We start from the raw sequence: 12485 nt of genomic DNA, 5'->3' as shown, positions 1-12485 counted from the left end.
GTTATCTGGCAACCCTCGACCGTCTGGATCAGGTTGGCTGACCGATAGTGCTTCAGGGTAGAACAAGAACCCGTAAGTGTTCCCAGTTAAAAGTCTAAAGCCATATAGTGTTTCTCATTACAGTTTTAATGGATACAAACTTTACTGTATTTTCGTCAACCGTGTAATTTTGCCGTTATTGCTAACATATCTATAATTAGACTAAGTATTTGCCAATTGATTAGGATTCCTTCTGGCTCCGCAACTATGTGGTTATTAACGTCGCTTAAACAGGTATTGTAAATTGTGAAGTTCATAAAGGTCGTCCTTGCGTTCTAACGTTGAAATTATTTTGTTGAATGAAATTCTTCCGTGGCTTAATATACCGATGGATTTTAAGGCTTGCTCATTTGAATACACGCGAGGACTGTCAACTTAATTTCCGTTATGAAAGAACATACACGAGTCTCTATGTAAGTTAGGTTGTGGAAGCACCATTGTAATTTAATAGTATGCTGAGTCTTGAAAACCAAACTTAACCCGTTCGTGAGCAGAATATCAATTAACAGGGGAAAGCGCGCAACTTCACAGGCTTTCTCATCTCATTTAACGCGTGAAACTGTTATCATAAGTAGAATCTTATAATGCATTTTACATAAGATCATATTGCAAATGATTGTAAATGATAAATTTGAAGCACTTGAGTGAAATTTATTGTAGGAAGACCACCCACTTCCAAGAATTTTAACGTATGTGATCTCGTCATAGAGCTACTATCACCATTCCGGAAGAAATGCAGTTATGGTATGTACTATATATAGTACACGCAAATTATCTTTAATATTTTCAATTTTGTCACTAATACTTTCAACTTAATGCAACGCTTGGTACCACAATGTCTTCTTGTTATCACCCTGATACTTAACTAAATGATAAAAAGTAAAATAGCACCGAGCAGTAGCTCTCAGTAACAAGCTTATGTAAGCTACGTACTGTACATAGTGTAAATTGTCTTGATTTCCTTCTGTTGGCGGTTACCAATAGAGGATGGACGGGTGTATATGAAATTATGGTAATTTGCAAGAAAGGAAGGGGGAACTGAAAATTGAAAGTCCAACGTTGTAAATAGAATATATCACATATCTTCCTATATGAAAATTTAACCCATGTATCATTGCAGAGGCAATGAAACTGATGTTAAAATATAAATAAAACCCATTGTATTTTGTACGTAAAATATTGCAGAGAGCTGGGAAAAATGAAGCCCTTAATGGAATATAGCACTGCTCTCACTTTTCTGGAGAAGATTGAAATTAAGGATGCAGAAGAACTCATTGGAAACGACCCCTTATCGTTTCTTGGAATCCTCATCGAAAGATACCAGGAGCACCTTCCCTTCCAGGTCAGGGTCAAGACTGATCATTTTGTGTTTGCACTTCACCAAAGTAGACGATGTTTTTCAAATGTTTCACGTGATTTCAATATATTCTACTTGCTGTATAGTAAGTTCAAGGTTTCTCGTTGCTCACTCCAAAACGATATGATTGTGGGCACACTACTAGATCTGTAGCGTAGGTGCAAAGCTCTGCAATTTACAAGGAGTTCATTGTCATTATAATTACCTTCTACTCAGCACAGCTTTTATACTTTTATTTCTAACTTCCAAAGCCTCTCTAATATATCAAGCAACTTCTTTGGTTGGCGATTAAGATTTCCTTATTCTATGCTACTGCTTCTAAATTTCCATAATTCTTTACAACTAAACATATGCTCTGTTGTATCATCTGCCTTTCTACACAACTCACAAAGCTTATCATTTTCATTCCTGATTCGATAATTATCTTTTAAGTTTATCATATTCAACCTTGTCTTCATTACTATGACAGCTTCCTTAGTGTTAGGTTCACCTATGTACTCTCTTCTGCCATTACCATTAATGAACCTTTTCTTGGTCATTTATGCTTTCTTTCCTTTTAGATATCTTTTTTTAATTTCATTTGGTACTTTACATTCTATTTCTTTTTTGAGTTCTTGTCTTCTATACTTTCTTACTTCTTCAATTTTATACACACACACACACACACACACACACACAGATATATATATATATATATATATATATATATATATATATATATATATATATATATATATATATATATATATATATATATATATATATATCAAACACTTTTCCCCAGCATTGCCCATATGGTTATTTGGTCTTCCATTGTCTCTTTAACTAATCGCTTATCATCTCATGTAATGATGTTATAAACAGCATCAGCTTTTTCTACTTTATGCTATTTTTAACTAGCCATATTCCTGTTTCCGCTATTAATCCCAATTAGATGTAGTTGCAGCTTGTTCAAATATTCTTTTCAAAATCTTGTGCTGTAGCCTAAACCCTCTATCTCTTTCCTTTCGTTTTCCTTTATAACATACCATGGCTCAAGACTTGCAAACATTATAAGTACTACTACGTGTATCTTTATTCTTATCAGCAGTGGCTACATCATCTATGTATTTCGCCCTTAAAATTGCTTTTAGTTTGAGCATGTTTAACCTTGCCTTCATTATAAGGATTGCCTTGTCCATATCCATTTTGAAGCTTTTTTTTTTTTCTTTTTTTTAAGCCCGCTCATGAATGGTAGAGGCAAGAGACAGTAACATTGCCCGAGCTTGGTCCTATCAAGCAGGACAATCCCCTAGAGACTGGCCATATGTACATATGATCAGCACCTAAGTCTAGGCCAGGGAAGGCCAGGCAATAGCAGCTGATGATTTATCATCACACAGGGACGTTTCCAATGGGCCACCATGATATAAGGCAATGGGCCATTTCCTTCCATGAACCTGTTCTTTTCTTTAATAAATTCCTCTATCTTTTCCATAATTCTGTTCTCAATTTTTTTTTCCATTGTCTTTTCCCCCATTTTTTATTTCTATTTCCATTCCATGTTGGGTCATATACGCGACCCTCTGGCTTTTCTTACTGATGCTCACTTCTCTTTCCTTTCTGTGTACCATTCTCCAGACTTTTATTCTTAAACTAGACTAACTGACCCGTTCTTCACTTTTATTTTAATATCTTTCTTTTTCTTGCCTTTGTTAATTGTTAATACATCAAATTTATGTTTGATCGGTACTGATTGTTTCATTTTTAAGATCTCCAATGAAAATTACTTATAGCACATTCCACTCCTTGCCTTCCTGTGGGAAACATAATATTATCTACAAATATCAGTGATTCAATTTCAATATTCCTTATCAACGTTATATTTTTTTCTACTGATGCCATTGACTTTGTCATTATACTACAGAGCCTGGGTCCAAATATAGTTCCTCTTCTTAGCTTTCCTTCTTACACAATAGTAGTAGTAGTAGTAGTAGTAGTAGTAGTAGTAGTATAAGAAGATCTCTTTTATTTAGCTAAATCACAGGCCTTCATTTTAACTTAGTATAATGTAAGTTTCTTGCCACACGATACAGTGCGTGAGCATCCTGGCCCAGTCAAAGGAAGAGAAGCACGTGCCAGCGTTGGAGGAGGTGGTGAATGCTGGTCTCGGTCTAGAAGGCGGACTTTGTTTCACATTGAACACATTCATGTGCATCCTTCTCAGGACATTGGGATTCAAAGCGGATGTCCTAGATGGTATGTATAGTTTGTGTATGAGGCTTAGATTTAATACTTATAATTCGTTACTTTATCTTATTTTTTACCTCGTTTTCTATGTTTTTGTTTAAGCTTATCATAAAAATATAGGTTCAACTTATGCATAAACATCATAAAAGGTTTAATTAGCTAAAGACACTATTATACTTATATGAATGTTAATGCAAAATAAAAAGTTTCTGTTTCTACTCCTCAGAATATTGCTGACTTACTTGGCTTCTTTTCAGGGTCATATAGCACTCACGGAGATACACACACTCATGTCGTTGTCTTACTCAAAGATTTACGGTAAGAAAGTCTTGTAATTTTATCTAGGCAAGGACTGGTGATCTTTTGTATGTGGTTTGTTAATACGTAATTCTGTAGTTTAGCTCTATTTATTCACTGCAGAGAGAGAGAGAGAGAGAGAGAGAGAGAGAGAGAGAGAGAGAGAGAGAGAGAGAGAGAGAGAGAGAGAGATATTTTCTTAATTTTGAAAATAAAATAATATGGGATTTTCTATTACTATAAAAAAAAAGAACTAACAAATAACTTCTTAGCATCATTTTCTTTGCCCTACCCAAGATGTGCCGACGACGACTTCATCATTGATGTGGGAACTGGCTACCCGTTCGAAGCCCCGATATCATTGAGTGAAGTGCCATGCACTCGTTACTGTGCAGGACAGGAGTACAGATACGAGCGGAAAGGGAACAGCATTTGGCGACTGCATCGTCCTAAAGATGAATTAGCCACCGCCGGAGAAATTGTAGGTTAACTAGGTTTAGAAGTTGACTTCCGTAATCGCTAATTTCTTTTTATTAACCTGGATCATGACTGTTCACAGTCACTCCACAAAAATAAGTTTGCGGCCACTCTATCAAATAATATATAGTTGAACAGCGTCTAAGTGCATACACTTTATTGTAATTTATTTTTTTTTCTTTTAATAAACAACAGTTTTGATGAAAATTTTATAAGTTCTAATTTTATCCCTTATTACTTTGAAATTAGTTATCAGTTGTGGCAACACAATGTGGTATTCTTAAACTCTTCTTTCAGATTTATGGCCAGACTTCCGTATTCCACCAACTCTTTACCAGGATTTTGCAACATATCCACTCTTATATCTTGTTATTTTAACTTTCCTATCAGTGGGCATGAAAATAAATTTCTGCATCATCTTCTCTGCATAGGTTGCACACATCATCTGTGTACTTTTCACATGGAATTTGCTTTTAGTTTCAGCGTATTTAACTTTACTTTCATTGTCAGGAATACCTTACTTTACTTACTTTACTTTGATGGCTGCTTTTCCGGTCCCATACAGCAGGGGTACCCCACTCTCTACAGGACCTTCACTGTTGTTTTACCTTGTTCGTTCACAGTATTTATCTTTTCAAGTCACATATTGTTCATTTACTGTTAAATCGTCACTCTCAAAAGACTTAACTATATATTCATTACTCTAATACAAGGTTGTGGGTCATACTGTTCTAAGACTATTTTTTTTTCATCAATTGTTTATTTTCAATTGTTTCCCCTAGTTTCCATAATTCCTTTCTTAATTTTCTTTTTTTAAGGGGCATTTCCAACAATATCTTATTTCTCCTATTTTCATTCTATATTTACAAGCACTTTCCATAGAGGTTCTGCAATTGATTTTCTGTTATCTCTCTGATTAATATATTTTTCATCAGTTTATGATGTTATGGAATAGCATTGTTTTCTTGTAGTCTATTCTTCAAGACTTTGGTCATATTCCTATTTTTGCTATGATGGCCCAGTATGGGACACTAGAGGGTCATTCATACTCATTTCTTATCATTCTGTATTAAAAAATTTTCCAGATCTCTCATATCTTTATCTCTTATTTCACTCCAGGTCTTTACTACATTAAGAATTACTGTTGGAACAACCACTGTTTCACATATTTTCTTTCTCACTTCCAATGTCATTTTTCCTACTTTCCTCCTCTGTCCTTATTTACGCATTTCTTGGATTATATAAACGACACTTTGCTTTTGTCTGTTGTTGTTGGGGTATTAAAGCCAACACTTGTTGTTGGCACGGGCCTTTCCCTTGGTTGGCCCGTAGAATTTTTGTCTATTTATATTTACATCTTGTTTCCTTTCTCTGTGTACTATTCTCCCTGATACTTTCTGTATACTACTTAACAATACTTACTGGCCCGTTCTTCACTTTTGCGTTAATCTCGTCTTTATTTTGCTAATTATTAATACATCAGATTTTAGGGGGATTGGTACGAATTGTGAACTTTATCAAGATCTCCAAGCTATGACAATAACTTATAGCACATTCTATTCCTTTCCTTCCTGTGGGAAACATAATATTGCCCACAAATACCAAATATCAGGGATTCCATTTCAATGTTCCTTTTCAATGTTATATTTTTTTTTTTACTGATGTTATTCAATTTGACTGTCTCTATACTGCATAGCTTGGGTTCAAATATAGTACACCTTGTCTTACTCTTCCCTCAATCTCAATGTTCTCTGTTCTGTTTTTCCTGCAGGACAGTTAACGACTGCTATACATTTCCCATTAATATTCTTCTCTGCTGGTGTATCTTTCCATTCTATTCCTTTTCCCATCTCTTTAATGTAATCTTCCAGATTTACCTTATCGAAGCTCTTATATGTATCACAATAAACATGTGTATGTTGGTCTTCCAATGTAAGCATTATAACCGATTACTGTATTCAGAGTTAGCACATTACTTGCAGTCGATTACTGGACATTAGATCTTGGTCATTTCTTCCTTGAATTTGTTCTTTGAATTTTCCATTCTTATTTTGTCAAATATCTTACTAATTGCACTTATAATAAATATTCCTCTTCTGACGTCTAATTAAATTTTATTTCCCCTTTTTATCATGTATTGATAAAATCAACATCTTCCATTCTTCCGGAATACAAATATTTTCATTCACTTCTGTTTGGATTAACGTCAGACTTTCTGTTAGTTCTTCTCCTATCATTTATATCACCACATTATCAAATCCTTGTCTATCAATTGTGTACATATCTTTCAGATTTTTTTTTTTTTTTTTTTTTTTTTACGACGGCTTCTACCTCTTGATTTGTTATCTTACAGTACTGCCTTTTCTTCTGATGAATAAGTGACATTTCTATATTGGCTGGTTTTTTTTTTTTTTTGTCTTTAATCTATTGAAATTTCACTGTATCTGCCTCATCTCCTTTTCTGTATTGATAAACAAAACTTAATGAAAAAAAAATATATGTGTCCTGCTTTGCAATAGAGAAGCCTTATAGTACTTATGCTTTCGCGGATTTATACATTTGATGTATCTTCAGTACTGATAATCAATCCCTGATTTTTTTTTCTCTACAGCCTATTATGCACGGCGAATGGCGTAAAATGTTCCACTTCGACCTAGTTCCAGTGACCTTCGACCATTTCCGACCTTATATGGAAAATATCTACATCAACGATTCATCATCAGATTTCCATTCGACTATCAGAGCCGTTCGCTTCCCGCCCTCAAGAGATAGAGACCAGAAGCGGATAATGGTGGCTTTCAAGGACAACACTTTGCTGTTCGGTCCGATGGATGCAGCGCAGAAGACGCACATCAGCGACGAAGATTTGGCTGACAAGATCAAAGAGAATTTTCCAACCATTCCGCCTAGCAAGGTTGACCTCGCGGTTCGTAACTGGATCGGAATGAAGAAGAATACAGAGAAGTGAAAGAAGCATTTTGAGAAGAGAATCTAACTTGGGTCGTTTTTGTGGTTTAAATATATCTGTAGAAAAATATAAAATAAACAGCACACACTTCTGCGTAGGCCTACCATTGAAATTTAAAGACCTATTAGGTGGTTGGGGTGGAAAGTAATGGATTACCATGAGACACAGGGAATAGCAGACTGATTAATGTGAACATCTAATCTTAACATTTGCTGTGTAACCTACGTCATCCATTTGGGAAAAGTAACTAATGTAAAATAAAAACCTATAGTTGCGTCTCAACTTTTGAATCCAACTTGAGATTCAGACCCGGCATCCCAAACCCCGATTTCACTTAAGAATGTTCTCTCCCAGTAGTGCCATATTCAAATTCCCTAATACAAACTTTTTGTGTGTTTAAGAATAGGTTTAAGTCCTAATGTCGCACAAAATATATGGCCGCTATTGTGTATGATTACTGCAAACGGACTTCACAATGTCGAGAATTCTATTCCCGTCCTCCTAATATATTATAAGCTATGCTTCAGAGCTCTATAAGTCAATTTTCTTAGAGAGGCAGATTTGCACAGACTCGAAGGGATGACCTTTTAGCTCGGAAACATTTCCTGATAGCTGATTGGTCGGAAGTATTAGGACAAAAATTCTTCCGACCAATCAGCTATTAGGAAACTTTTCCGAGCTAAAAGGGCAATCCTACGAGTCAGTGCAAATCTGCCTCACTAAATAAAATGACTATAGTTTAATGATCCTTGCAGTATTCTGTGCAAAAAAAAAAAAAAAAATCTATTATCATTTATTTTAAAAGGCAGTGTTTGTCCACAGTTATTTGAACTATTTTAAAGCACAAATTTCCCTTTAAGTTATTTTTCTTATAATTAGTTGTACAGAAACATGCTATTATACAGTTCAAGGGAGGAAAACCTTCTTGCATTAAAACACATCAAATTTGAATATGACACGCCAAATCGACCTTCGCTTGTCCCTTTCTTAAAGCGTATTCCGTGTTGGAGAGGAATTATGGTACATTATATGAGTGTGTGTATATATATATATATATATATATATATATATATATATACATATATATATATATATATATATATATATATATATATATATACATATATATATATATATATATATATATATATATATATATATATTTATATATATATATATGTATATATAAATATATATATATATATATATATATATATATATACATATATATATATATATATATATATATATATATATATATATGAAACTCACAAAAACACGCGATGCCCAGATGCAAAGGAAAATACATGGAAAATGAAAATATTGATTGAATCCTGACCAGTACAGATAACCTATGAAAGATCTTAACCTGTAGGATTGGAGCACCAACAGGTCAGAATCCAACAATGTTGTGATTTTATATATACCACCTCAGTTTTCAGGTGCTACACCTGGCATGGGGTACTGCACCCAAACTGAGAGTGCTGCACAATAATAAAATGGAAAGAATAACACAGGAGCGTGGTAGGGAGTACTATTATGGATTAAGGACCGTTCACTTCAGCAGTACAGCTATTTTAATAAGTACACTTCCGTTTGTATGTTTATAACCAACCACACAGGACTGTTTTCTTAACTCAAAAATCCTTTAAACAATTGTGGTTGGGGCATGCGAATATTTGCATTGCTTCTGAGGGAGGAATCCAAAACTCTATATAAATGACAGGAATTTGCCTGATAATTCAATTTATACTCAATAACATGTTGAAATGGGTAAATAAAATTAAAATTGGTCTGATAAAAATCGGAGATTCCTTTAACCTATCTCATTCCTTTGTTCTTACAAATTATGCTATTTTTAAAAGGCCTTCACATAATAGGATGTGCAAAGTTAAATGCTGAAACAAGAGGTTAGACAAGGAACGTAAAACATAACGGCGATAGTTGATAAAAATTTACTCTATCTCGTGAATAAATAGACTAGTAAACACATGAAGGTCGATCGATTAAATCGCATCCGATGTCCATTAAAATTATACAAAAATTAAATACAGCGCAAAAGTTACAAACAAGACTCCACACGCAAGCCCAAATGTTCTAAGTCAGACGGAGATCTATAATCAAATGAAATCGCCTATTTATGTATTAAGTAAGGGGGAAATGTGGCCATATGTCTACACCTTATCAACTCATATGACGAAAGGTTCCGATTTCATATATACTGTAAATATATATATATGTATATATATATATATATATATATATATATATATATATATATATATATATATATATATATATATATATATATATATATATATATATGGAGAGAGAGAGAGAGAGAGAGAGAGAGAGAGAGAGAGAGAGAGAGAGAGAGAGAGAGAGAGAGAGGTACAATTAACAGATATTTCACTGGCATCCAAAAATTGAAGACGTAATCTCTCTAGACAAATTAATTTCTAATTAGTTTTCAGGATAATATATATATATATATATATATATATATATATATATATATATATATATATATATATATATATATATATATATATATTTCTTAGGTGATCAGTTTCATTTAGCAATACGTATGGTTGTTCTTACGTCTCGTAGATGAACTTGCAAACTACAATCTTATCTATGAAAAATGAAATCATTATCATGAAATAAAGTCCAAAGACTGAATCAATCTTCAATTCGTCTGTATCTCCAATTAAAAACTTGGAAGTCAAAATCCTACCCCCCGTCATTTTTCGACTCAAATTCAAATATAATGTTTTAGCTCATTTTAGTTATCGTATAGACCCATCATGAAAACAAAATGCGAATCTCAGCTATATTTGATATTCATGCTTATAATCAAACCCTTTGTGCAGAGCAAACCCGAAGAAATCGAGAAAATTAAAAAAAAAAAGAAAAAAAATGTGAGGTTTCAACCCTAAGGAAGTGATCACCTTGCCATTGATTTAGTCCTATCGAGGAGAGACACAAAGGATGAAGCACCACTGATATAAGAACAATCAGGATAAATTATTTACTCTGCTTTGATAGAGCCAGTGACTAAATTCCTCGGCTAATTAAGTCTCATTATACTGTACTTACGCACGCCAGCTATGGCAGACTGAGTTGATAAAGTTGTGGTTCACTAGCATCCTATCGCCGTACGTGAATGGAACCTCTATTAGAATAAATATGAGTATATCATATTGATAAGATTGTTTGATAAATCTAAATAAAAGAAAATCAATTATATAAATATTTTGACATTTATCTAATTGGTCTTCTTGAAACTTTACAAAACGGTGTTGAATATTACTATAGTGCAAAATTGTGGTTTTTCATTATTTAAAATAGTCCTCTAAACAACAGAGCTAAGTACAGAGAAACATCTATTGCCCGGTACAATTCTCGAAATTATACCATTTAAATTCAACATTGTCATTATGCAACACTCGACGTGGGCTTATTATCATATCATTATTACTATTAGTAGCTGTAGTAGTAATCACATGCCCCTCATTTAGAAAAAGCAAATATGTACAGAAAGAAACTATAAAACAAATAATAGAGACAATGAAACAAATTAAAACTTTAGCTATTAGAGTTAAAAAAAAAACATTGTTACATAAACGCATGCACTTAGACCCACTCAGCAAAAGGGGGAAAAAATGCACTACGGTCTAGGAAAAAAAAATGGTTTAAACACGAAGTCTGGTAGGCTTAAGTAAAATGATCTTGTCATTACATCTTCAATAAACTACAACGTCTTTTGTCAAAGTTGTTGATTCTCGTTGTCTGTTTGTTTCTTTGTTAGCAATTTTGCGGGAAAAAACACTAGACCGGTTTACTTGAAATGTTCAGGAGAGATATTAATAGACTTCATTTAGATTTGGTCTCATGCGATCAAAGTCAAGGCCACAGTAACCCGATAGATCAGACACGATTTTTACTATAACTCCCTCCAACATTATCCAGTTTACTTGAAACCAAGACTAATATATTCATTTTTCAGAGTCGAAATTATAATTCTATATATAAAAATAGTAAAAAACGCATAGTTTAGAAGATTTACAGGTTCAAAGTTCAAGGTCGCCAAATTTCAGAGTGACATAAATCTCAAACGAGTACATCACCTGGTTTCAGTAAATTCACATCCAAAGTCGTTTACTATCATCATTATATCTTATCGCGCCAACATTGTATCCACTGCATAGCTGTCTGATTAATTTCGTAGAGATCCAAATCTGTGGAGATTGTCCCCAGTTTACACCCCGTAAGAATGTTGAGATCGTTTACTATTATTCACGGATACTGCAACTCTACAAAAACGCTTAGAGCAATGTAGTGTTTTTTGAAGGTTCACATATGTGACGGGCGGGGTATGCCGTGTCTGATAACGGTTATTATTATTATTATTATTATTATTATTATTATTATTATTATTATTATTATTATTATTATTATTATTATTATTATTATTATTATTAATGCTTGAAAAGATTCTGATTAATCCAGGTTTTATTTTTTCTTAAAGATAATATTTTTAGAAGCCCATTTGTCTGAATAGTTATCAGAATTATTTAAAAAAATATGAAATGTTTATAATTATTGGTTGTTCATACACAACCTTCAGCAAAGTATATGTTGGATCATTGTTCTCATGGCCTTACAATAAATTGTTGCTATGCAATTCAATTCTTGCTGCATCTTATGAAATAGTGCAGAGTCATACACTGTCTGCAGCCCGAGGATTTTCTGATTAAGTGAATTCATTTGAAGCTCATTATTAGGCAATTTTCACTTTTTAAAAATGCTAAAAAAGCTACAATTATTCAAATAATTTTTTTATCTATAACAGTTCTCATAAATTTGAGCTAAATTTTGCGGATTTTGGGCATATTCTAAAATAATTTATGATAATTGTGAATTGGCAACTTTAGAAAAAACTTAAAACTTTTCCACGACTCATTACTAAATCAAAATATGCAAAATCTCCATCATAATTTTTCTCTCTCGCAGTTCTCACACTGGCTCTTATGTTACAATCTGTAGCCTCAAATAATCAACCACAATTGAAATAAAACTCTGAAATCTTTCGAGAAAGTTATGGCATCGCAATGG

The 12485-nt window shown here is 33.3% G+C and overlaps 1 protein-coding gene across 2 annotated transcripts; it reads left to right on the top strand.

The window, feature by feature from the left end:
- Positions 1–12: 12 nt before the first annotated feature.
- On the top strand, positions 13–7962 carry LOC137657038 (uncharacterized). Of its 2 annotated transcripts, none has more exons than XM_068391397.1 (6): positions 13–72; positions 1225–1381; positions 3472–3634; positions 3883–3943; positions 4220–4403; positions 7011–7962. In XM_068391397.1, exons 2-6 carry the CDS (start codon positions 1238–1240, stop codon positions 7365–7367), a joined length of 909 nt encoding a protein of 302 aa, XP_068247498.1. In that variant the 5' UTR covers positions 13–72; positions 1225–1237; the 3' UTR covers positions 7368–7962. The 2 variants fall into 2 exon arrangements, with proteins under 2 accessions (XP_068247498.1, XP_068247499.1); XM_068391398.1 differs by lacking the exon at positions 13–72 and adding an exon at positions 762–783.
- The last annotated feature ends 4523 nt before the right edge of the window (positions 7963–12485 follow it).

Source organism: Palaemon carinicauda, chromosome 18 (genome assembly GCF_036898095.1).
Source record: "Palaemon carinicauda isolate YSFRI2023 chromosome 18, ASM3689809v2, whole genome shotgun sequence".
Lineage (NCBI taxonomy): Eukaryota > Metazoa > Arthropoda > Malacostraca > Decapoda > Palaemonidae > Palaemon > Palaemon carinicauda.
The sequence above is the reverse complement of the archived record's forward strand: the minus strand, read 5'-3'. Positions and strand labels throughout refer to the sequence as shown.

Excerpts from the sequence above, each read along its gene's own strand:
- LOC137657038 (XM_068391397.1), top strand. The coding sequence starts at position 1,238 with ATGAAGCCCTTAATGGAATATAGCACTGCTCTCACTTTTCTGGAGAAG. Across the intron at positions 1,382-3,471 it reads AGGAGCACCTTCCCTTCCAG|TGCGTGAGCATCCTGGCCCA; the intron begins GTCAGGGTCAAG and ends CACACGATACAG. Across the intron at positions 3,944-4,219 it reads GTCTTACTCAAAGATTTACG|ATGTGCCGACGACGACTTCA; the intron begins GTAAGAAAGTCT and ends GCCCTACCCAAG.